The sequence below is a fragment of the Panthera pardus genome, unplaced genomic scaffold (genome assembly GCF_024362965.1).
Source record: "Panthera pardus isolate Hobbes unplaced genomic scaffold, ASM2436296v1 HiC_scaffold_18, whole genome shotgun sequence".
NCBI classification, from domain to species: Eukaryota; Metazoa; Chordata; class Mammalia; order Carnivora; family Felidae; genus Panthera; species Panthera pardus.
In genome coordinates, this window is record NW_026526743.1 from 9,504,572 (window position 1) to 9,531,777 (window position 27,206).

Here is a 27,206-nt window from a genome sequence, read left to right on the forward strand (position 1 = left end):
CACACATTGTGACCCAGATTATATGTTTCATTTACATTTTTTTCCCAGTTTACACCAAGGGATACATAAATCAGTGGGTTGTTGGGAGACTCTTGTGACGTGAAAAATGCATATGAGATGGTGACAGGTACAAAGTAGGTGCTAAATCTGAAGAGTTCCTTCAAGTCTTGAGTGAAGTAACTTGAAACGTCTTAACTGTAGTAGTTGGTTGTGGTCTGGTGCTTGGAAACCAAGTGTGTGGAGGTTAACGAGCACACAGTGAAGTAAATGAAAAAGTAAATAAAAAATGAAAAATGATGAATAAGATAGAGTCCCCGTGATTCCAACCCTGGTGTCTGACAAGGAGATGATGGCCTCAGTTGCCTGGAGGCCATTCTGCCATTTCCCAGTGACTGATTCTTGTCTTCAGAGCCACAGGTCCCTGCACTGGAATGTGGGCTCATATTTCTTTTACTTTTTATTTTCTAAGCAATCATACATGGATTGTTTTTAAGTAGGTTTCATGCCCAGCTCAGAGCCCAATGGACGGCTTGAACTCCTGACCCTGAAATCAAGACCTGAGCTGAGGTCAAAAGTCAGACACCTAACCAACTGAGCCACCCAGGCACCCCGGTATTGTTCTTTTAATTTCAGGTTCAATGTGTAAATTGCTAGTATATAGAAATGCAATGGATTTTTGCATGCTTCTGTGTTCTGACACTTTGTAAATTTTCATTCTTCTAGAAATTTCTGTACGTTCCTTTGTATTTTCTATATATACCACTTCAAAAATATTCCTGTTGATGCTGTGACAAATCACCACAGCCTGAATGACTTTAACAAATTTATTCTCTTACAGTTCTGGAGGCGAAATGTGTAAAATGGATCCATAGCGCCGTGCTCCGTCTGGATATGCCAGGTCAGATTTTGTTTCCTTACCTTCCCATGTCTGGAGGCCACTTATATCCTCTGCCTCATGGTGGTCCCCTTCCTCCCTCTTTGAAGCCAGCAGGATAGCATCTTCGAACTTGTTTACCTCTGTCATCACTTCAGCAACCTTTACATAAGTAACTCTACCTGCATCCTTCTTATAAGTCCCTCGGGACCATATCGCATTTACCAGATCATCCAGGATAATCGCCCGCCTCATGATCTTCACCAGAGCACATCTGTAGACTCCCTTACGACATTTACAGTAACACTCCCGTGTGATAGGCACGAGGACATGGCCATCCTTTGGGATGGGCGTGTTATCCAGCCTACCACAACCATGATGGCTTCTGCAAGTAGCTACGCTATTTTATCTTGCTTTTCTCTCGTTACCACTTTTGTTTACTCCTCTTCTGTCACTGACTAGAACTTCTACTAACATGTCAAATATCAGTGGTGAGAGTGGACTGGACGTCCTTGCCTTGTTTCCAGTCTCTGAAGAAGAGCATCCAGTCTTTCACCATTAGGGATGAAGTTTGCTGTAAGTTTTTTGCAGGTGTTCTTTACTGAGTGTAGGAAATTTCCCTCTGTTCCTAGTTTTCTGAAAGTTTAGATCATAAATAGGTGTTGAATTTTGTCAAATGCTCCTCTGTATCAGTTGACAGGATCCTGTGATTTTTCCTGTCCAGCCTGTTAACATGATGGCTCATACTGCTGGAATTTGAAACTGCTTTCTGTCCCCCAAATAAACCCATTTGGTCATGGTGTACAATTCTTTCTGTGTATTGCTGACTTCCAGTGTTAATAGTTTGCTGAGAATTTTTGCACCTTCATTTGGGATTTCTTTGGTAGTTATCTCCCCCTGCCTCCTTAATGTTTTTGTGTAGTTTTGGTATTACGCTAATACCGGCCTCATACGCTTAGTTGGGTAAAGTATTCACTCTTCTATTTTCTGAGAGACATTGTGTAGAATTCCTGTTAATTCTTTGTAGGTTTGATAGAATTGTCTAGCATTGGTGTTGTGACTTTGTTGTACTAATATTTGTTAAGTAGAGTCCTAGATGTCAGATGGTGAGCCACGGTTCAACAAGAGATTGTAAGGGAAAGTGAAGTAGAGAAGTTAATTACTCACAGATCGTGGGGGAGCTATTCTGCACACCCATGGGAGTCATGTGAGGAGATTAAGACAGGGTGCAGGCAGAGATCTTAGGGCAGGGTCCCTCAATGGAATGCCTTAGGGTTCTGGGCTAAGGCCACAATGGTCAATTCAAACCAAACAGAGTAGGGTTTTGGTAAGCTTTTGGAGGTGTGGGGGGTATTATCAAAAGGGGACAAGGGGAAGACCCTGGGAGATGGGGAAGAATGCTTATCATAGGAAAGATTGGGAAAGTCCTATCAGGAAATCACGTTTGCTTCTGTCTCTGTGGGCTCTTATCTAGGGTATGTGTTCAAGGGAAGGGCTGGTTATCATTTCGAGGTCCCTACAGTCCAGTCCACCTGGCTACACGGAATGGATGCTGAGGAACACTCAACACTCACTGTGTGCCTGCAGGTTTCTTTTTCGGGAGGGAATTTTCAGATTGCAGACTTACTCTGCAGTTCAAAGGATTCCTATCATTCCTTTCACATGGGTGATTTGTGGTAAGGCGTACGTTTAGAGGAATTGGTCCATTTCCCCTAAGTTTTCAAGTATATGTGTGTTTTGTATTAGTTCCTTACTATCTTTTTGATGTCTGCAGGTTCTGGAGTTATATTCCCTGTTTAATTTATTATGAGTCATTTATGTTTTATATTTTTTGGTAGTTTTGCTAGTGAATCATGAACTTGATTTTTTTCAGTGAGCCGGCTCTTTGTTTTATTTTCTCTATTGTTTCCTATGTTCAGTTTTACTTATTTTTGTTTTGCCTTTATTTCCTTCTTTCTGCTTCATTTGTGTTTCTTTTTTTCCCTTCTGATTTCTTGCTGCAATTTAGATTGTTCCTGGATATTGTCCCTCTTTTCTAGTATAAGCATTGAGCATCAATGTCCCTCTTAGTACTGCTTCAGTTGAATCTCACAGATAATAACATGTTGTATTTTCATTTTCATGCAGCCGTATATTTCCCTCAAGTCTTCCTCTTCTTCCTGTGGATTATTTGGAAGGTGTGTTGTTTAATTTCCAAGTGTTTGGAGATTTTCCTGTTAACTTTATGTTTTTGTAGTTGGATTCCATTGTGGGCAGTGAACACCCTCTAGGATTCTATTCTTTTGACTTTGCTGAAGGGTGCCTTAGGACCCAGCAGAAGAACTGTCTTGATATATGTTCTTGAGGGGGAAAAATGTGTAATCTCCTGTGTTTGGGTGGTGTTATAAAAATGTTGATGAGATCATGTGACTTGATGGTGTTGTAGTGTTCACCAGTGTCCTGCTGACTTTCTGTCATTATTCTATCAATTATTGAGACAAGTCTCGAGCTGCAATTGTCAATTTGTCTGTTTCTCCTTTCAGTTCTATCATTTGATGGTTAACATATTTTGCAGCTATTCTTTGGTGGATATACACTCAGCATTGCAAAGTCACCTTGTTTGACCCGTCAATCATGTAATTTCCCCCTCTATCCTCAGTAATTTTGTTTTCTCTGAAATTTGTTCTATCTGGTATTAATATAGACATTCCTGCTTTCTTTTGATTGAGGTTTACATGGTATAAGTTATACTATTCTGTAGACATTGGGGCTCAGATAACTCTTTCATGTATGAAGCTGTACTGTGCATTGTGGGATATTTAGCAGCATCGCCGGCCTGTACCCACTAGATAGTAGTGGAACCGTGGCAATGATGACATTAAAAATGTCCCCAGAACTTTGCAAATGCTCCCGAGGTGGGGGATGGTTATCCCCCCTGTATATCAATTCCACCAATATAGAGATCAGGAAAGCAAAAGATACTACCATGCCACTTTGTTCTCAGCTGCATTTAACACAGTATTCCAAGAAAGACCTGATGTCAGAAGTGAATGACCTGATTTGCAAGTAGGATTTAAGGACGTAACTGTGTCTCATCTCTAGCGGGTAAAACTTACCATTAATAAATCCTTTGAGGTCAAGCACAAGTTAAAATTCAAAATCATGGCAAAGTCTACATGAAAGACATGGCCCTAATTAATGCCCTATGAAGTTACCTGCCGTTGACTGCAGTAGGTCCTGTGGGATTGCTTCTCTTGGACAGCATGGCTTAGTGAACGGAAAGCACAGGCGTGGCTCTATTAGAGGGGCCCGAGAGGCTCAATGACCCTGAAATAAATACGAAGAGCATGGCATGTCTAGCTAAATATGGTGGGCGTAGCTAATAGATGTAGCTGTTTGGTATCACATAAAGTGCTATTTAAAAATACTGTGCTGTCCACAATGTGCCAAGTTTGCACCAGAAGGAAACTGTGATCATGCAATAATGTTTGGTGATATACATTATGGGCAAGGAGGTCACCGGGGAAAACGGCTGGTTGTGCAAGGAAGACAGGGTTTCTGACACTTTAGCAGATGTAACTACATGAAGTCAAGAACGGTGAAACACAAAGGACTGGAAAGCTATTCTCAGGGGAAAAGTAAGAACCTAAGAAAAGATCCTTCCTCATTCCTGCCCCTCCCTGTTTGCTGTGGACCAGAGACTGCTGGGTCCCTCCTTTCCTTTTCTTTTCCGAATGGGAGGGTTTATTGAGTTTTTTTCTGTTCCACCATAATGTGTTAGGAGTGAGGACTCCACGTCAGGCTCTCAACCAAGAGGAATCTCACGAGACTGTCGCGAGACCCTCCCATGTGACTGTAGTCATGTTTGGGTAGAAATTTTTTCTTTCGGGACAAACCTAAGTGTATTTTGTGTGAAATACAAAGAAGGGATAAATGATTCCTGATAGAAGTTGTACTATCGTACATTGTAATATTTCCAATTAATTATCACCCTCTTGTGAGATTATATGTCTCTGCTCTTTGATATCAAGCTTGGCCACTTGACTTACACAACCCTTCTTCTTTTTGAGGGGACTACACGTCCTTCCCAATTTATAGCCACCTTGACTAATGCAGTGTGAGTAGAATGGCATATTTTAAGTGTAAACAGAAGCTTTCAAAGCTTTGTTTGCTCCTTCTCTTCTCTCTGGTGCAAGAATAGTTATAACCACATAGACTGAAGTTCTGTCCTGAATCCCAGACTCAAATGACAGAACCAAGCAAGAGGTGACTAATGATAGAAGTGATATGAGGAAGAAATAAATGTTTGTTTTTGTAAGCCCAGGAGAATTCAGGGATATTTGTTACCATACAAAACCCTTCTAGAAAGCTGACTTGTACTTTGTGGCCTTTTCTTTTCTCCTTACCCATCTTAACTACCCAAAGTCATTGTCTCCAGTAATTGTACCACCTTTGAAATCATGTTTTCACTTACTCCCTCCCTATATTACTACCCTCCTATCTGCCATGTTATATTCTCTACTTCCATTAAAATATCCATTTATTTTTAATTTTATTGTTTTAATTTTGTAACTTTATTTCATGAGAGAGCTCATGCACACGTGGGGTAGGGGCAGAGACAGAGAGAGGGAGAGAGACATTTAAGGGAGCTCCACGCTCTGTTCAACCGACTCTGCCACCCAGGTGCCCCCATTTATTTTAATGCATCTAGAAATATATTGCCCTTTACAATCCAACTACCCTCAGTGGACTATGGGTTCTCAGTTACAACATTTTCAGCTGGTTTATCACAATCAAATATTTATAAATAACCTCAAGAACCTTGCCGTCTTCACTGTCCTGCTTCACCTAAGTAAGCCTCAGAACTGCATGAGCTCACTTAGGAGGAGGTTCACACTCCTTGGCAAACACCCAAAGGAAACACGCAAACAAAAAGGAAGAGTCCTTGGCTTAGGTGTTCTGTGGCTAGCCCTTTTCCAAGGACGTGGTCTTCAGTTTCTCCCGCTGTGGTGGCAAATTATGAATGTTCTGCTTTCATTTTCATTCACTTCAGGCTACATTCTCATTTCTTTCTCTACGTCTTCTTTGTCCCAGGGTTAGTCACAAGGGGGTCATTGTTTTCCAAGTATTTGTGGATTTTCCAGAGGCTTTTCTATTAGTGATTTCTATCATAATTCCATGGTGGTCGTACACATATTTTGTGTGATGTGAATTCTTTTAAAATTTAGCGAGACTAGTTTGATGGCCCAGAATATGGTTTCTCTTGGGAAAGTACTGTGTGCACTTTTAAAGATTGTGTTTAATTCCCTGGTTAGGTGGAGCGTTCTTATGAATGAAAAAAATCAGTATTTCTCCTGTGTAGGGAAAAAATCTGTTTTTTCCCCTACTGTGTGCTTCTCTCCTGTCTCCCTCACTACTCACACGGAAGACTTCACTTCTGACACTTCTGGTCACAAATACATGGAGGGTTTCCCCCACCCACAAGCAGTCTCCGACACCAGCTGGCTTCCTACCATTCACCTCAACTGTGACACCCTCTCCCTGGATGCCCCTCCACACACTCCAGCCGCCCCGCAAGTCCAGGCTGACTCACGTGCTTCTGCAAACTGGTCTAGATCAGAGGTGCCAACAACCCCCTCATTGTCTGTGACTAGCCTGCTAGAGCCCCTCACAGAACTGGGCGAAACACATTTACCAGTGTATTACAGGCTATGATACAGGATACGGATGGACAGTCAGATGAAGAGACACACGGGATGAGGTCTGGGATGGTCCTTAGTGCAGAAGCTTCTGTCCCCATGGAGTTGGGGTGTGTCACCTCCTGGAGGGGCGGTGTTCGCCAGCCTGAAATCTCTCTGAACCTCCAGCCATTGGGCTTTTGAGGAGACTTCCTCATATATGCATGACCAGTCATTAACTCCATTTCCAGCCTCTGTCCTCTCTCTGGAGGATGAGGGGATAAGGCTCAAAATCACCATCCTTCCGGTGAGCAGCCCCACCCAAAGAGCCCACACAGGAGAGGCCTCATTATAACAAAAGATGCTGCTGTTACCCTCGTCACTTAGGAAATACAAGGACGTTAGGGGTTCCATGTAGGAGCCAGGAGCAGAGAACAATACATACTTTTTCTTTTATCTCACAGCTCTGTAAATGTCAATTGGGGCAGTTTCCTTGATAGTCATGTTACAGTCGCCGAGGTACTGATTTTGTCTACTTGTTCTATTATGTAGAGAAGGGACATGGAGATCTCTGACTGTCATTGTTGATTGGTCTGTCATTGCGTTCCTGTCCGTTTTCTCAGGGGTTGTGAAGTTCTGTTGCCATGTGTATGGTTTAGGATCCTCATGTCATTCTGGGGAATGTATCCCTTTATGATTATGAAATAGATTTCATTATCCCTGGTCATAGAATTTGCTCTTTAATTAACTTTGATCTGATATAGCTACTCTATTTTAATAACATTAATAGCATCTATGTTTATCTTTTTTCCATGACTTTACATTGTGTCTTTAATTTGTGAAGTGATTCTCCTAGGGAATACATTGTTTTCTGTTTTTTAAAAATCAAGTTGACAGGAGCGCCTGGTTGGTTCACATGGTTAGGTGTAAGACTCTTGATTTCACCTCAGGTGCTCTCACGGTTCCTGAGATCAAGCCCCTTGCTGGGCTCTGTACTGACAGTACAGAGCCTGCTTGAGATTCTTTCTCTCCTTCTCTTCTCTCTCTCGAAATAAATAAAACTAAAAAAAAAAAAATCAGTGACAATTTTTCCTTTTCAATGGGGTTTTTAGACTGTTTCCTTTTACAGATATTACTATATAGATTTAAATTATCTTGCTATTGCTTTTAGATCTCCTTTGCTCTGTTCCCTCTTTTTCTGCCTTTGAAGTAACTCAATTTTTACAGAAGATTTTGTTTTAAATCGTTTTTATTCTTTTTCGGATTACTGGTATTACCTATAACTATCTTTTATGTGTTTGTTTCAGGGGTTATCCTATACAGCTTACCACAGTCTACCTTCACGTGAGTTTATACTTCTTCATGTAGAGCACCCGACACTTCCTTTCCACATGGACTTCCATTTCTCTGCTTCTGCCCTGTGCTACCATTAGTATGGGTTTCTTTTACATATGCTATACACACATATACTAGAGTGTTAGTTTATTAAACAGTCCATCATATTTTAAGGAGGCTAAAAAATAGGGAAGATATTGTTTATTTATCCATAGAGTTACTACTTCTAGTGCTCTTAATTCCTTTGTGTAGATCAGGAGTCTGCCACCTACAGAACATGAGCCAAATACAGCCTAACATCTGTTTTTAAGTACAGTGTAACTGGAATGCAGCCACGTTCATATTTAGGTACTTTTGACCCAGTAAGGACATACTGGAAGAGTGGTAACAGAATCAGTATGGCCTACAAAGAATAAAATATTTACTGTATGTTCCTTGCATAAAAGTTTGCCAACCTCACACATAGAGTCACATTATCATCACATCTGAGTTAGTATAAAATTTGGGATATGAAACATATGAAAAGTCAACTTTGTATAAATACTAGGCACAAGATGGAAGCACAAGTCTCACATGGAAGCATAAGACTAGGAATAATTGGGGGTTAGTAGATCTTGTACTAATGAGGAAACATGAAATACGTGATTTTGTTACTATTCAATTTTTAAGTACAATATCTTATATGTTAAAAATTTGTTTGTTGACGTTGACATTGAAGATATAACTGAGGCGTAAAAGACCCAGCAAATTTTACTTGATTCACATTCTTAAGTAGCAGTATAGTATACCCCTGGCTGGCTACAGGGGTAGACAAGACGAAAAGTATGTATCTTAAAAAGTTCTGGGATCAAATCCCTCAGACAGTTTTGACAAATGGTATTTACTGTCTTTCCTTTAAGTCCTTGTCCACCCCACCACTATGTTCTCTCAGTAGGGGTAAGGTTGCCATAAAGAAATAGGTCCATGCATTCTCCAAATAGGTCATGGTTTTGGATCTGTTACATATAATCTTAAACACTCTGGGCAGTTTTCTTATTAAAATTTTAAAAATTCTAACTGCAAGGATTCCCAAAATTTAAATGTCTCCAGTGGAAACTTAGTATCCCATTTCTTTAAGCCACACACCAATTGTGGATATTCCGGATCCACTGTAAATATGTTCCCATTCTGGCAATTTTCTGCTTGTTTCCTCCACCCACTTGCCCTTCCTCATTGGTATTGGCATGATACGCTTTCAGTGGTTCTGCTCAAAGATGACCTCATCATGTGGGCATTGCCTGAAAACATTGTTTAATTTAGGAAACCCCGTGATCTATCATTGTATATGAACATGTTTATGGTACTTACCAGTATCGTATTTTATCCTTACAGACTTAACCTTATAGAATATAAGCTACTTGAAGGCAGGGAATTTTGTGTCCTGCTAATATCAGTGATTAGAATAGTTCCTGACTGGTAGAATGATCGAATGCCTTTTATCTGTACAAAGCAGAAAGTTACTGTAGTGCATAAAAGCTACGAGACTAATAGGTCACATGCTCAAGTAAACATGTAATTCCATTTGTGACACCAAATTCTTTACTCCTGTAACTTTGTACCCTAGCATTCTACACATTCCTCATAAATTCTCAAGCTGTATTTTGTTCGGTTCATCTTGTGAGTTTTAGGCAGCACGTGCCAAACAGCTCTAACCCATCTGTGAAGGATGATGCCTTTTGTAGATCTTCTCAGCTACAAAATGTTAAATTCAAGATTCCCTCTCACTTGCTCCATTCTACTCTCAATACAGATACTAATCTTATTGGTCAGGTCAGACAGTGTTCATTTGTGAGGGACAGACCTCCTGGAAATCAGTGGCTGAAACAACTAGGTGGTCTATCATTCTCACATAACAGGAAGCCCAGAGATGCAGGTTGGGATCGGACGGGTCCCCTGGGCAGTCCTCTGCCTGCTCCACCTCCCTTAGCACTCAGCACTCTCTCTCCTTACAGCAGGATGGCCGCTGTAGGACCAAGAAGGATGAATGGGGAGGGGCAAAGGCCTTTTCGTTATTAGGTTTTGTCTTATTTACATGGAAGTAATCCAAGAGGGTTCTTCCTAATTAGCTACACATTTTAAAAGTGCAATTTTGATAAAGATATTGGGGGGGGGGCGGTTTGGTCGCTCAGTCAGTTGACTGTCACGACTCTTGATTTTGGCTCAGGCCATGATCCCTGGGTTGTGGGACTGAGCCCCAGGTCAGTTCTACACTGAACATGGAGCCTACTTAAGATTCTATCCCTCTCCCTCTGGCCCTGTCCCTTACTTGTGTGCACCCTTTCTAAAATTAATTAATTAAAATAAAATAAGTATATTGAGGAATTTTCAAATTTCACATTACCACCACCTCAACAACAGAAGGTAAAAGGAAACAATGCTGAAGAAAACATTTCATAGACCAAATTTAAAAATACCCTTTATTAATATTAACTGACAAGGTAGTCAAGGATAACTTTGGGGTGAGACAGATTTTTTGGTGGACTTTGTTCTTTATCCTGAATGTATAATATTGCATGCAACCCATGACCAGTCTGATATGTGTTCAAAATGAGTCAAAAATTATTAATCTTTAGTGTTTTCTAACTTAGAGATTTATTTCCTATGAAATTTATTGCTTTCATTTTAAGTTAATTTTATTTATCTGAATCAACACATAATTTGCCATGTTTCAATACAGATGTTCTGATTCTAATACCTTTTTTTAAACTTTTTAAGAGTTTGTTCGTTTATTTTTTCACACTCAGTGTGGACCCCAGCGGGGGGCTTGATCCCATGAACCATGAGATCATGACCTCAGCAAAATGAAGAGTTGGATGCTTAACTGACTGAGCCACCCAGGCACTCTCTGATTCTAGTATCTTGGTAGAAAAATGGAATGAGTGATTTTGAGATTCCATTCATTCCATTCTCCCTTAAAGTGAAAGCTCTATAAAAGGCTTGTCGTTGGGAAATATTCTATCACTTCTGAATGTGTTTTAGTAATAGACTAGAACTTAATAGGAAAAGAATTGGGACATCGTCTAAAAATATCTTAGGTAGTTGATCTAAACAGTAATTCACAACCAGTTTCCACAGTCATACTGTGCAGTGGGGGCTATTTGTGCATCAGGAACAAAAGGAAGCATGAGGAAGATTGTGGTCTTTCCCAACCAAGTCAGTCAGGAGTAAATTGTATTAAAGAGTCTGACTCTACTTTTGATGCCTGACTAATGATACTTGTGAAGCATCATTACAACCTCTTACCATTCTGCCCATCTGGGCAGGAAAAGCTAATAATGACGCCCGAGAGGCCCTTCCCTTGGCAGGAGTCATAAGTTCGCAGTGTCCGTGAGTACCATCACCCCCGCCCCACACAGGATGCGTCATAACAAAAGTAGTCACCATTCCCTGCTTTCTCTACCCATTTTCAGAACTTGAGAAGCCTACCCTGCTCTCCTGAGAAAGCATCATTATGTAATAAACATTCTCCTTACACTTCAGTGCATGCAGTCATCATTCTTGACATCTGACATCCTGTTCCAGTGGACTAAGCACAATGCAAGTGAGCATGAATGTTTTAGAGGGTAAATAAGAGATTTCTAGTTATCAAAATTGCCATCGTGTATGTTCATTCTTCTTTTTTAAATTAATTTATTTATTTTTGAGACAGAGAGAGACAGAGCATAAGCAGGGAAGGGGCAGAGAGAGAGGGAGACATGGAATCTGAAGCAGGCTCCAGGCTCTCAGCTGTCAGCACGGGGCCCGATGTGGGGCTCGAACTCACAGACCGTGAGATCTTGACCTGAGCTGAAGTCAGACGCTCAGCCGATTGAACCACCCAGGCGCCCCGTGTATGTTCATTCTTGAGAGTAAACTCATGAAGCCTTATCTTTTCAAATTTTTCCCTGAGCGCTCCAGCAAAAATGTAGTTTGCGTTATCTTTATCCTTCTGAAATTTTCTTTTAGTTCCTAATTCTTTTCATATGCCTACTACTTTTCTGTTGTCATTTAATATAACGGTGCAACACATGGGTCTCATTGCAGCACAAAAGGCATGCCAAAATATAACCATATGGTGTATATTTATGAATGGCGAGGCAGGTTGTAGAGGGTGAGAGTTTGAAATTGTGTTATTATGGTATTTTCATTATAGCCAGAAAAATAATCTGGGATATACTGTGGAGTGCATAACTCTCAAACACATTCAGGTTATGAATATGTAGTTCCAAAATTGTAGGTTTGAATCTAACATGGAAGAAAATTGTAATGGATGATATTCAACCTGGAGAGTCCAAGAACATGAAATGCCCCAGTGAGCCAGGATGCACCTGGGCTAGTAAAAGGCAGATGGGGGAGCCTGTGTGGCTCAGTAGTTTAAGTGTCCAACTTCGGCTCAGATCATGATCTCATGGTTCGTGGGTTTGAGCCTTGCGTTGGGCTTTGTGCTGACAGCTAGAGCCTGGAGCCTATTTCAGATTCTGTGTCTCCCTCTCTCTCTGCCCCGCCCCACTCACACTCCCTCTCTCCCTCTCAAAAAATAAACATTAAAAAAAAAGGCACATGATTCATTTAGGGTTATACAAAAGCTTACATTTCACTTACTTAGATAAGAGAAACAGGGTATCCTAAATAAAATGATATAAATATGCAATTTCTGTGACCAAATTTGAAAACTTCACAAGTATAATACTGTTGGGTTTATTTTTGTTTTGCATTTGTTTTTGAGAGCAAAAGTAGGTGAGAGGGGCGGAGAGAGACAGAATCTTAAACAGGCTCCACACTCTGTGGAGGACCTAACACAAAGATTGATCCCACGACCCTGAGCCAAAATTGAGTTGGAATCTCAACATACTGAGCCACCCAGGCACCCCTACTTTGGTTCTTTGTTTTGTTTTGTTGTTTTTTAATATGTAATTTACTGTCAAATTGGTTTCTATACAATACCCAGTGCTCATCCCAACAGGTGCCCTCCTCCTCAATGCCCATCACGTACCCTCCCCTCCCTCCCACTCCCCATCAACCCTCAGTTTATTCTCAGTATTTAAGAGTCTCTTATAGTTTGTTTCTTCCCTCTCTGTGACTTTTTTTCCCCTTCCCCTGCCCCCTGGTCTTCTGGTAAGTTTCTCAGGCTCCATATATTAGTGAAAACATATGTTATCTATCTTTCTCTGCCTGACTTATTTCACTTAGCATAATACTCTCCAGTTCCATCCACGTTGCTACAAATGGCCAGATTTCATCCTTTCTCTTTGCCAAGTAGGATCCATTGTATATGTAAACCACATCTTCTTTATCCATTCATCAGTTGATGGACAATTTAGGCTCTTTCCATAATTTGGCTATTGTTGAAAGTGCTGCTATAAACATTGGGGTACAAGTGCACCTATGCATCAGCACTCCTGTATCCCTTGGGTAAATTCCTAGGAGTGCTATTGCTGGGTCATAAGGTAGATCTATTTTTAATTTTTTGAGGAACTTCCACACCGTTTTCCAGATCGGCTGCACCAGTTTGCATTTCCACCAACAGTGCAAGAGGGTTCCCATTTCTCCACATCCTCTCCAGCATCCATAGTCTCCTGATTTGTTCATTTTAGCAACTCTTACTGGTGTGAGGTCGTATCTCATTGTGGTTTTGATTTGTATTTCCCTGATGAGGAGTGACGTTGAGCATCTTTTCATGTGCCTCTTGGCCATCTGGATGTCTCCTTTAGAGAAGTGTCTATTCATGTCTTCTGCCCATTTCTTCACTGGATTATTTGTTTTTCGGGTGTGGAGTTTGGTGAGTTCTTTATAGGTTTTGGATACTAGCCCTTTGTGCGATATGTCATTTGCAAATATCTTTACCCATTCCATTGGTTGCCTTTTAGTTTTGTGATTGTTTCCTTTGCAGTGCAGAAGCTTTTTATCTTGATGAGGTCCCAGTACTTCATTTTTGCTTTTAATTCCCTTGCCTTTGGAAATGTGTCAAGTAAGAAATTGCTGCGGGTGAGGTCAGAGGTTTTTTTCCTGCTTTCTCCTCTAGGGTTTTGATGGTTTCCTATCTCACATTCAGGTCCTTTTTCCATTCTGAGTTTATTTTTGTGTATGGTGTAAGAAAGTGGTCTAGTTTCATTCTGCATGTTGGTGTCCAGTTCTCCCAGCACCATTTGTTAAAGAGACTGTCTTTTTTCCATTGGATATTGTTTCCTGCTTTGTCAAAGATTAGTTGGCCATACATTTGTGGGCCTAATTCTGGGGTTTCTATTCTATCCCATTGGTCTATGTGTCTGTTTTTGTGTCAATACCATGCTGTCTTGATGATTATAGCTTTGTAGTAGAGGCTAAAGTCTGGGATTGTGATGCCTTCCGCTTTGGTCTTCTTCTTCAATATTACTTTGGCTATTTGGGGTCTTTTGTGGTTCCATTCAAATTTTAGGATAGCTTGTTCTAGCTTCAAGAAGAATCCTGGTGCAATTTTGATTGGGATTGTGTTGAATGTGTAGATTGCTTTGGGTAGTATTGACATTTTAACAATATTTATTCTTCCAATCCATGAGCACAGAATGTTTTTCCATTTCTTTATACCTTCTTCAATTTCCTTCATCAGCTTTCTATAGTTTTCAGCATACAGATATTTTCCATCTTTGATTAGGTTTATTCCTAGGTATTTATGATTCTTGGTGCAGTTGTGAATGAGATACATTTCTTTATTTGTCTTTCAGTTGCTTCATTATTAGTGTATAAAAATGCAAGTGATTTCTGTACATTAATTTTGTATCCTGAGACTGCTGAATTCATGTATCAGTTCTAGCAGACTTTTGGTGGAGTCTATCGGGTTTTCCACGTGTAGTATCATGTCATCTTCAAAAAGTGTAAGCTTGACTTCATCTCTGCTAATTTTGATTTCATTTGATTTCATTTCTGCCTTTTATTTCATTATGTTGTCTGATTGCTGATGCTAGAACTTCCAACAGTATGTTAAACAATAGTGGTGAGAGTTGACATCCCTATCATGTTCCTTATCTCAAGGGGAACGCTCTCAGTTTTTCCCTGTTGAAGATGATATTAGCTGTGGGCTTTTCATAAATGGCTTTTATGATGTTTAAGTATGTTCCTTCTATCCCGACTTTCTCGAGGGTTTTTATTAAGAAAGGATGCTGAATTTTGTCAAATGCTTTTTCTGCATTGATTGACAGGATCATATGGTTCTTATCTTTTATTAATGTGATGTATCACATGGACTGAGGTGCGAATATTGAACCAGCCCTGCAGCATAGGAATGAATCCCACTTGGTCATGGTGAATAATTCTTTTTATATGCTGTTGAATTTGATTTGCTAGTGTCTTATTGAGAATTTTTGCATCCATATTCATCAGGGATATTGGCCTGTAGTTCTCTTTTTTTGCTAGGTCTCTGTCTGGTTTGGGAATCAAAGTAATACTGGCTTCATAGAGTGAGTCTGGAAGGTTTCCTTCACTTTATATTTTTTGGAACAGCTTGAGAAGGATAGGTATTATCTCTGCTTTAAATTTCTGGGAGAATGCCCCAGGGAAGCCATCTGGTCCTGGACTCTTATTTGTTGGGAGATTTTTGATAACTGATTCAATTTCTTAACTGGTTATGGCTCTGTTCAAATTTTGTATTTCTTCGTGTTTGAGTTTTTGAAGTGTGTGGCTGCTTAGGAATCTGTCCGTTTCTTCCAGGTTGTCCAGTTTGTTGGCATATAATTTTTCATAGTATTCCCTGATAATTGCTTGTATTTCTGAGGGATTGGTTGTAATACTTCCATTTTCATTCATGATTTTATCTATTTGGGTCCTCTCTCTTTTCTTTTTGAGAAGCCTGGCTAGAGGTTTATCAATTTTGTTTATTTTTTCAAAGCACCAACTCTTGGTTTCATTGATCTGCTCTACTGTTTTTTTTTTTAGATTGTATATTGTTTATTTCTGCTCTGATCTTTATTATTTCTCTTCTTCTGCTGGGTTTGGGGTGTCTTTGCTGTTCTGCTTCTATTTCCTTTAGGTGTGCCGTTAGGTTTTGTATTTGGGATTTTTCTTGTTTCTTGAGATAGGCCTGGATTGCAATGTATTTTCGCCTCAGGACTGCCTTCGCTGCATCCCAAAGCGTTTGGATTGTTGTATTTTCATTTTCATTTGTTTCCATATGTTTTCAAATTTCTTCTCTAATTGCCTGGTTGACCCATTCATTCTTTAGTAGGGTGTTCTTTAATCTCCATGTTTTTGGAGGTTTTCCAGACTTTTTCCTGTGGTTGATTTAAAGTTTCATAGCATTGTGGTCTGAAAGTATGCATGGTATGATCTCAATTCTTTTATACTTATTAAAGGCTGTTTTGTGACCCAGTATGTGATCTATCTTGGAGAATGTTCCATGTGCACTCAGGAAGAAAGTATATTCTGTTGCTTTGGGATGCAGAGTTCTAAATATATCTGTCAAGTCCATCTGGTCCAATATATCATTCAGGGCACTTGTTTCTTTATTGATTCTCTGTCTAGGTGATCTATCCATTACTGTAAGTGGAGTGTTAAAGTCTCCTGTAGTTACCACATTCTTATCAATAAGGTTGCTTATGTTTGTGATTGTTTTGTATATTTGGGGGCTCCTGAATTCAGCGCATAGACATTTATAATTGTTAGCTCATCCTGATGGATAGACCCTGTAGTTATATAATGCCCTTCTCCATCTCTTGTTACAGCCTTTAAAGTCTAGTTTGTCTGATATAAGTATGGCTACTCCAGCTTTCTTTTGACTTCCAGTAGCATGACAGATAGTTCTCCATCTCCTCCCTTTCATTCTGTAGGTGTCCTCAGATCTAAAATGAGTCTCTTGTAGACAGCAAATAGATGGGTCTTGTTTTTTTTTATCCATTCTGATACCCTACGTCTTTTGATTGGAGCATTTAGTCCATTTACATTGAATGTTATTATTGAAAGATACGGGCTTAGTCATTGTGATGTCTGTAGGTTTCATGCTTGTAGTGCTGTCTCTGGTACTTTGTGGTCCTTGCAACATTTCACTCACAGAATCCCCCTTAGGATCTCTCGTAGGGCTGGTTTATTGGTGATGAATTCCTTCAGTTTTTGTTTGTTTGAGAAAACCTTTATCTCTCCTTCTATTCTAAATGACATACTTACTGAGTAAAGGATTCTTGGCTGCAAATGTTTCCTGTTCATCACATTGAAGATTTCCTGCCATTCCTTTCTGGCCTGCCAAGTTTCAGTAGATAGGTCTGCTACTACCCTTATGTGTCTGCCTTTGTATGTTAAGGCCCGTTTATCCCTAGCTGCTTTCAGAATTCTGTTTTTCCTTGTATTTTGCCAGTTTCCCTATGATATGTCGTGCAGAAGATCGATTCAAGTTACATCTGAAGGGAGTTCTCTGTGCCTCTTGGATTTCAATGCCTGTTTCCTTCCCCAAATCGGGGAAGTTCTCAGCTATGATTTGTTCAAGTACACCTTCAGCCCCTTTCTCTTCTTCTTCTGGAATTCCTATGATACAGTTATTGTTCTGTTTGATTGCATCACTTAGTTCTCTAATTGTCCCCTCATAGTCCTGGATTTTTTCTCTCTCCTTTTCTCAGCTTCCTCTTTTTCCATAATTTTAACTTCTAATTCACCTATTCTCCCCCCCTTCCCTTCAATCTGCACTGTGGCGACCTCCATTTTATTTTGCACCTCATTTATAGCATTTTTTTATTCATCATGACTATTTTTTAGTCCCTTGATCTCTGTAGCAATAGATTCTCTGCTGTCCTCTATTATTTTTTTCAAGCCCAGCAGTTAATTTTATCACTATTATTCTAAATTCTTGTTCAGTTATATTTCTTAAATCATTTTTGATCATTAGCTGGCACTACTTCCTGGAATATCTTTTTAGAATTCTCCCGTTTTGTCATTTTGGCTAGTTTTCTGTCCCTTACACATCTTAAAAGCTTGGTGGGTGCTCTGCACTTATGAGCACTGCTGTATTAAAGTAGGGTCCTACAGTGCCCAGGGCCTGGCCCTTCAGGCGGTATTTTTTCAGAGGTTGTTACTTGCTGTCTGTTGTGACTTTGGTTATTTTATTGCCCTACTCATAGAGATATTTTGGACCCTCCACCAGGTGTGCTTTGATTTGTTCCTGGGAGTAGCCCTGTAAAGGAAAACAGATAGACAAACAGGAGACAAAAACACAGAAACACACAAACAAAAAGCGCAAACAAAAAAACTAAAGACTGAAAACAAAAAACCCCAAAACACCGACTACAAGTAAAGAAGACAGTGGAGGCGGTGCCGATGGAAGAGCACATACAAAGAGAGAAATGACGGGGGGAAGGGGGAGAAAAAATAAACATTGACTAGGCAGAGACACTAAAAGTCTTCATCATGAGAGAAAGGAAAATAAAGGAGGGGTGGCAGATGAAACGAAGATAAAGTTACTCAGAGAAACTATTTGGCTTGATTATTCCAGAGAAGGAGAAAGGAGTGTAAAGAAGGAGGTGTAGAACATGTATCAAGACAATGGACTAAATATGTCTGTTTAGACAAACCAATAACCAGAGTAACCAGCCTAGGGGAGGGAGGAGATAAGGAGGAGAAGTGGTGGGGGCGGGGAGGGGAGAATATTTCTATATATCCGGAATTGACCTAGAGTGAATACAGGCAATGCTACAGCGCTTGTCAGGAGGAGCTGTCCACAGGGCCTGTGCCGCCCTGGTGGATACGCAGTTACCCAGTGAGAAGGGGCGTGGTTTGGTGGAGTCTGGACCCACCTCCCCTAGGGGCGGGGGAGTGATCCCTGAGGCCCCTCTTGGTGGTGGTGGTGGTGGCGGCAGTGGGGAGGAATGGTGATCCCCCAGTCTCTTCCTCAGGGAGCCAGACCCAGTGGACTCTGTTTGAGTCGTCCTCACTGTGCCCCGGGCGCAGATGGGGTGGTCCTTCTCACTCCGCCAACTCCCCTGACCCCGCGCTTGGCTAGGATTCAAAGTCCTGCTGTGTGCGCTCTGGCACTGGGGAAGCGCCTCTCAGTGCGCCGGGTATGTGGTTCCGTCTGGCTTGGTCTGTGACGCTGCACTTCCGGGAGGACCACCTTCTCCCACTGCGGACTGAGCCGCTGCCCTCGCCACCCCCGCTGTGGCAGACACCGGCAGACTTTGTCTTTCCTCACAGCACTCCAGGGAGATGGCTGCCTTTTCCTACTGCAGACTGTACCCTCGGCCCAGCCACTGAGCCCCAGGGGTGGCAGACGCAGGCTTTGTACTGTCGCGCAGCCCTCCAGGGAGGGAACCACTTTCTCCAACTGGGGACTGAGCCCATGACCTACCACCGCACCCAGGCCTGGGGCCCCTCCTCCTCAGGTGCACGAGTAGGGAGCCGGCCCTAGTCAGTAGAAAGCCCCACAGTTAGAGATCGGATCCCAATTAATCTCAGTCCAAGGTCTTTCTCCTGTCCAGATATGGACCTACACTTCCTTAGCCGCTCTTTCTCTTCCCTTTGTCTCTCCGCAGAAGGGGGTCCTTCCCCTCCATGCCCACGTGGCCTTTTTTTATCTCCCCCAGTTCACAGTCATTCACTTATCTTTTTTCCAGTTTTCCCATTTTCTTCCTAGTAACTTCAGTCTCTTCTCCTCCCAGGCTCTAGTGTTCAAAGTCCTTTGACTTCTGCCCTTCTTTGCGAGATGCAGGAAGTATGGATCCCCCTACTTCTCCTCCATGTTGGCCCCTCTCTCCCCTACTTTGGTTCTTTTGATTAAAAGGTCCTCTAGACTTTTCAGTTTCCAAAAATAAGACTAATTTTTTACTCATCGATGATATACAACAGCAGTTACCTTTCCCAAGAGGGAAAGACCATCATTCCTCTTCCATTTTCTCTACCACATACACCATCTTTAGTAACTCATCACTCTCACTTGAAAATCTCATTCAGTGTCCCGACCTACTGTTTCATGACCATCTATCTGATAGAGCAATCCTTGCCTGTAATAAAATGAACAAAGGCTCTTAATGATACCACTGAACCAGAGAAGTGCCTATGACCACAGAAAACATGGCAATTTAGATAATAGATTTATATCTATTCCCTGCCACTCCCCATGCTCTCAGATTTATACTGTATCTTAAAATTAGCATCCTAGTTTTTCCAGGTTATAGAGTATGAGTAAGCACCACCTACCTAATCAATTAGGTTCCTTTCACCTTACCATTTCTGAGACCACTGTGGTTGACAAGTGAAACACATGTAATGAAAATATAACATCCATGGACTCCAAACTTGAGGCTTTAAGTCCTCAATAATACTGTAGCCTCAAGGAATATCAAATTGAGAGAGAGAAAGAGAGCGTGAGTGGGGGAGGGGCACAGAGGGAGAACCAGAATCCAAAGCAGGTTCTAGGCTCTGAGCTGTCAGCACATAGCCTGACGTGGGGCTCAAACCCATGAACTGTGAGATCATGACCTGAGCTGAAGTCAGACACTTAACTGACAAAACCACCCAGGTGCCCCAAGAATAGCAAATGTGGTAAAAAAAAAATTATAGGGGTGCCTAGCTGGCTCAGTCGGAAAAGAATGTGACTCTTGATTGTGTGGTTGTGAGTTTGAGTCCCATGATGCATGTACAGAAGAAAATAAAATCTTTCAAAGAGATTTAAACAGAAGATGATTAGGTCTTTCCAGATATACTTGTTGGATTGACACATTTCATCTCATGAATTTAAATAATTTTAATTTTCTGTGGAATTTAACACCTAAGGTTGATTAATGCTCAAAATAAACCTAGTTCCCCCTAGTATGAATTTTCTTATGGTATTCCACTGAGAGAATTGGCTGAGTAAATTATCACTTTCATTACGTTTGTAATGTTTCTGTCCAGTATGAATTCTTTGTTGTAAATTCTTTGAGGACCAAAAGTTGTACATTTTTTTTTATTATTATTCTTGGAAGTCTGTACCTCTTAATCCCATTCACTTATTTTTACCCTCCATCCCAAAGTTGTACACTTTTATAAAGCTGATCACACTCATTACATTTGTAAGGTTTCTCTCTAGAAAAAATTATGTTCCCCAAGGTATAACCTTGTATAAGCCTTGCCATACATTCCATTTGTATGGTTCGGAGATTTACATTCTGCTACCAGGTGAGGTGTGAGCCATGGTTACAGGTTTTGCCACGTACATTAGTTTAATATGTTAACTCTCCTTGATGGAATCTGTGATGCTGAGTACAGCTTGAACACTTGCTCACTTTATTTGCAAGTTTTCTTTCTACCGGGAGTTCTTTGATGACCCCAAAGCTGAAGCTTTGAATAAATGCACCACCACACATATTAGGTTTACTGTGTTTCCTTTCATGATGTGTTTTCTGATGCCTCATAAGTTTTGCAATTGGGCAAAAGCTTTGCCACACTCATTACATTTATAAGGTTTCTCTCCAGTATGGATTTTCTTATGCTGAGTAAGATGTGATCATTCCACTAGAGGCTTTGCTATACCCATGACATTTGTTTCTCTCCAATATGCATTCTCTCATGACACCAAAGGTCTGAATGTTTGATATAAGCCTTATCACATTTATTACATTTATAAGGTTTTTCTCTCGTATGAATTCTTTGATGTCTCGTAAGGCTTGAACTTCGGATAAAATCCTTGTCGCACACATTACATTTGTGTGGTTTCTCTCCAGTGTGTATTTTCCGGTGTGTATTAAGGGTTGCAAAATGGGTAAATGCTTTGCCACACTCATTACATTTGTAAGGTTTCTCTCCAGTATGAGTTCTCTCATGACCCCAAAGGTCTGAACGTTTGATAAAAGCCTTATCACACTTACTACATTTATAAGGTTTCTCTCCTGTATGAATTCTCTGATGTGCCATAAGGTTTGAACTTTGGATAAAATCCTTGTCACACACATTACATTTGTGTGGTTTCTCTCCAGTGTGTATTTTCTGATGCCTAGTAATGGATGCAAATTGGGTAAATGCTTTGCCACACTCATTACATGTGTAAGGTTTCTCTCCAGTATGGATTTTTCTATGTTGAGTAAGATTTGAACGCTCAGCAAAGGCTTTGCCACACTCGTTACATTTGTAAGGTTTCTCTCCAGTATGAGTTCTCTCATGACCCCAAAGGTCTGAACGTTTGATAAAAGCCTTATCACACTTACTACATTTATAAGGTTTTTCTCCCGTATGAATTCTCCGATGTGCCATAAGGCTCGAACTTTGGTTAAAAGCCTTGTCACACACGTTACATTTGTGTGGTTTCTCTCCAGTGTGTATTTTCTGATGCCTAGTAAGGTTTGCACATTGGGTAAACGCTTTGCCACACTCGTTACATTTGTAAGGTTTCTCTCCAGTGTGGATTTTCTTATGTCGAGTAAGATTTGAACGGTCTGTAAAGGCTTTATCACAGTCATTACATTTGTAAGGTCTCTGTCCACAATGAATTCTCTCATGACTCATGAGATTTGAGCTTTTGCTAAAAGCCTTCCCACAGTCATTACATTTATAAGATTTTCCTCTAGCATAACCTCTCCTGTATTGTGCAGGTAATAAAGGGTATTTTGAAATCTTCCTAGATTTATTCCAAAAGTTTTTGGTACTGGGAGGAACTCCTTGAAGTGGTGAGACTGAGGAACCATTGCTGACAGACTTCTCAGTTGGATTACATTCATACATTTTCTCCTCACTGTGAAATCTCTGCAGTTCAGCCCGATGTGCCTGCAAACTTAATCCAATTCTATTTTCCAAGCAGTTTACGTACTGGTTTCCAGCACCAATTCTGTTATTGTCTAGTTTTAACAAAGTCCTTATAAATGGCTCACCACCCATGAGATACTGGTATGTATTATTTCTTACAGAAACACTCTGCTTTTCAGGAAGAGTAACTGAGGACTGATTAAGTTGCTGGTCTTTTCTACAAATGAGAGTTTTGTTATGGGTCAAAGCCACTTTATAATTTCTTGTATCATATCCCCACTGACTTTCAAACTCATGCATATCTTCCCAGACTTCCTGGAGATCAAAATCCTTGATTCCATGATTTCCATTTCTCTCCAATATCACTAAGTGGTAAAATTCTCCTTTATTAATATCCTCTGTTGGTGATAATTCCTTGATTGCAAATCCATCGGAAGGGATTCCTATTAAAGAGAGTTGGAAGGTAAATATTTTATACTGAATTACATAATTACACAACCAGATACTTTATACTGAACACAGTAAGTTTTTCAAGGATGGTCTTCAAACACTATTGTAATAATCAATGTTTTTAAGTTTGCTTTTTATAAATTTTTCCATATTAATAATTTCTCTGATTTTAAGGTAATTTTTCCAAACACACATTATACACTATCCATATTTTTTGGCCATATAACTGGATAATGAAATGATACTTCATGATTACAGAGCTCATCTATACACTGGCTATTATATAACTGTGCATGAAATCATAGAGATGTTTATCTTCCTTAATTCCTAATCTTTATAAAAATGTATTTATCTCAAGCTGTTATTTCATAATTCAGTGATTCTCAACATATCTTTGATTTCTCCTACTGTGTGTTCCTTATGGAATGTAAATTCTGTCTTTAGTTTTCAAGGAAGAATTCTTTAGAACTCCAGAGACTGTTATTTTGTGTAACTGTGATTACTAACTTAACCTGCTAGATCTATCGATTTTTAGATTGTAATACACAGGTTTCTTATAATAGTGTCGTGTTCTTTTCATCATATCCTCATACATTATTAAACACACATCATTATTAAACACCAGATCAAGTTGCAGTCATCAGCAATTTGTACTGTGTATGAATAGGGGTTTTTCTACAGTGTGGGGAGGGGCAGGACATGTGGAAACTTAGGTGCTTTGGTGCTCAAAATTAATATACCTGGAGATACCAGTATAGTTTCTTAGCTCAATCAAAAATCTGAGGAAAGGCCAGGACTTGGATTCAGAAAAGCAAGAGTGAAGCCCAAGGAGTTTCAGGCCATGTGGCGACCGTGCTTGTGCTTGCACATTTATGGGAACATGGTTGTGTTGTAAGTTAAACGCCTGACCTTGGTGAAAGGAACTGATTTAGCAACAGGCATAATACGGACTCATCCTGTAAGAATGTATAGTATTGGTATGATGTGAAAGTGGAAAAGATCAAAAAGGAGACAGTATGGTGTTACAGGAAGAGTGTAGACTGACATCTGTTTCAGCATTTGTTCTGAAAAGTATCAAACTGAATAGCCCATGAATTCCATTTCTAGGTACTCAACAGAACTATTTAATATATACATGTTCCAGGAGACACATACAAGAATTATTTTTTAAAGTTTATTTACTTAGAGTAAGAGGGAGAGTGGGGGAGGGGCAGAGAGAGAGAATCCCAAACAGGCTCCACACTGTCAGCACAGAGCCCAGTGCAGAGCTCAAACTCTTGAACTGTGAGATCATGACCTGAGCCCAAATCCAGAGTCAGATGCTAAACTGACTGATCCATCCAGGTGCCCCAAAATAATATATTATTATGTAAAAAGCTATGGCAAATCAATTTCATGATATTTCTGTGACTAAGGCAGTAACTTTAAAAAACCACAAAAAAAGTATGTTCTCAAGATATCATAAAATCTCGGCTTAAAGAATGCCATAGATTTAGTTGAAGACAATGTGTGTTATAATAACTGTCACTCCACATGTATGGGAATGGCCAAAATCCAGAACACTAACACTGAATACTAGTGGGGATATATAGCAGTAAGAACTCTCATTCACTGCTGGTGGGAATGCAAAATGGTATGCCACTTTGGAAGACTGCAAGTTTCTTACAGAATTAAACATACTACTAAATGTTGTCTAGCAGTCATACTCTTTGGTATTTACAAAAATAAGTTGAAAATTTACATCCACTTAAAAACCTACACACAAAATAGAAAAATCCTGTATTTGTATGGAACCACAAAAGAACCCAAATGCTAAATCATCTTGAGAGAGAAGAACGAAGCTACAGGAATCACATTCCCAATTTCAAACTCCCTGATTACAAAGCTGTGGTAATTAAAACAGTATGGTATTAGCATAAAAATAGATACACAGATCAACAGAACAGGAGCCTAGAAATAAACTCACACACATGGTCAATTAATTTACAACAAAGAAGACATGACTGTACAATGGGGGAAAGTACAATCTCTTCAATTGATGGTTTGGGAAAACGGGACAGCCAGAGGCAAAAGCGTGAAACTGGACCACTGACTGACACCATACACAAAAATTAACTCAGAATGGATTAAAGACTAAATCTAAGACCTGAAACCATAAAACTCCTAGAAGAAAAAATAGAGGGTAAGAAGCTCCTTGACACAGGTCTGGGCAATTTTTTTGTTTTTTTGACTCTTGACGCCAAAAGAAAAAACAAGAGCAAAAATAAGTGGGACTACATCAAACTAAAAAGTGTCTGCACAGCAAAGGAAACACTTTTTCAACAAAATGTAAAATTAGCAAATGATGTATCTGATAAGGGACTAATAATCCAACACAGCCCAAAAATGCTCAAATGATCCAATTTAAGAAATGGGCAGAAGAGCTGAATAGACATTTTACAAAGACCTAGAGGTGGCCAACAGGACCATGAAAAGATGTTCAACGTCATTCATCACCAGGGAAATGCAAATCAAAACTACAATGAGGTATCATTTCACACCTATTAGAATGGCAGTTATTAAAAAGACAAGAATAACAAGCATTGGTGACAGGGTGGGGAATTTGTGCAGTGTTGGTGGGAGATGAAATGGTATAGCCAAGAGAAGTGTGTGATCCACCAATTCTACTTCTGAGTATTTATCTGAAGAAAACAAAAATACTAACTCAAAAAGAAGCGTTCTGATGTTCACTGCAGCACTATTTATAGTAGTTGAGATACAGATACAATCTAAGTGTCCATTGATGGGTGAATGGATAAAGTTGTGTATATATAACACAATATTATCCAGCCATAAAAAAGAAAGAATCTTGCCATTTGTGACAACATGGATGGACCTTGAGGACATTATGCTAAGAGGAATGAGTCAAAGACCAATACGGTATGATTTCTCTTATATGTGGAATCTTAACAAAACCACCTCTCTTAGTAGATACAGAGAACAGATTGGTGGTTACTACAGGCAGGAAGTTGAGGGGACAGTGGCAGAAATGGGTGAAGGGATCAAAAGGTTAAGAAAAAAAAAAGAGGGATGCCTAGCTGGCTCATTTGGTAGAGCATGCAACCCTTGACCTTGTGGTGGTGAGTTCAAACCCCACAATGGGTGCAGAGATTACTTAACATCAAAACTTGCTGCTGCCTCTTTAGTTCTTAAAACAACCTAAACAAAACACCACCCAAATTTATTAATATGGTGCTTTCCGTATATCAGGAATGCAATAAACATCTGTGGAATGATACATGTTTTTCCGACAGAAAAGCTAACTAGAGATGTCAGTAAACTGTGCTGTATTTTAACTACATCTAATTTTGGATTTTCACTTTTTGGAATTATCTACATCATGACTTCTTCCTAATTAATGCACAATGGCCCGACCCTAAGAAGCCAGGATGGCCCAGGAAAGAAAGAGATAAACTTTAGCTCTACTTTTATTAGACAGATACTACATTTTGTTTGTCTCCTGAGAAGTTCTCTCTAGGACACAAAATAGAAATGGAAAGTGAACAGGTCCTGGGGTCTGCACTATAGAGGCCTCAGCTCTGACCTGTATGGAATGAGAACCAAGAGAGATCAGGGAAAAGATTCCTTAGGGACAGCCATCCCAGTCCCTCTCAAACCATGGCACCAGTATGGTCAGAGGGGCCAGGTAACAGCGTTGTAGGTCCTAACAGTGGGAGTTTAGATGTGTACACATTTGATTTACACATCTGAATAACAGAATGAGAAGTGTGGGGGTGGGGGGTGAGGGAGGCTTTTCTTTGAAAGCTCATAAGGAATGAACTTGTATTTTCCCACAGACCCTTCCCAAACAGTATTTACTGGAGCCATTTACTCTGTGCCCCTCTAAGCTCTGACTTGTGCTCACATCTCCAATACATTCCCACCTGTCTGGATTTCCCCAAATATTCAGGTCACATTCCACAGTCCAGGGCTCTTTCCCTGCTTCGAAAATGGAGATGATATTCAGCTCAAGAAGAGATTTCCATTTATAAAGAAAAACAGATCTGCTTTGCTCTTCCAGAATACATTCCCAGCTTGTTGTTCAACAAAGAAAGGACATTCAGTATATGTGGGTGTAGAAACATATTTCAAAAAGTAGTCAACTGAGTGCCTGAATGCTTAAGGATTATTTTAGGTATGCAGAGATCTGGTTCTTTCCAAGAAGT

At 40.1% G+C, this 27,206-nt stretch overlaps 2 protein-coding genes across 11 annotated transcripts in view; one reads left to right on the forward strand and one right to left on the reverse strand.

Annotated features, from left to right (window-relative positions):
- Positions 1–27,206, forward strand: part of LOC109260970 (zinc finger protein 677-like) — a 90,792-nt gene that overhangs the window by 28,439 nt on the left and 35,147 nt on the right. For 2 of the 5 annotated variants that reach the window (XM_053906281.1, XM_053906282.1), the window contains exons 4-5: positions 839–898; positions 3,002–3,051. In XM_053906281.1, the coding sequence (XP_053762256.1) occupies positions 839–898; positions 3,002–3,051 (110 nt within the window). Of the gene's footprint in view, positions 1–838; positions 899–3,001; positions 3,052–7,838; positions 9,505–10,649; positions 11,385–27,206 lie in introns of those variants that run through there. The other 3 variants (XM_053906279.1, XM_053906278.1, XM_053906277.1) reach the window with 3 other exon arrangements.
- LOC109260969 (zinc finger protein 677-like) overlaps positions 20,564–27,206 on the reverse strand; it is a 51,240-nt gene continuing 44,597 nt past the window's right edge. For all 6 annotated transcript variants that reach the window (XM_053906233.1, XM_053906234.1, XM_053906230.1 and 3 more), the window contains one exon: positions 20,564–22,994. In XM_053906233.1, the coding sequence (XP_053762208.1) occupies positions 21,340–22,994 (1,655 nt within the window). In that variant the 3' untranslated portion in view covers positions 20,564–21,339. The remainder of the gene's footprint in view (positions 22,995–27,206) is intronic.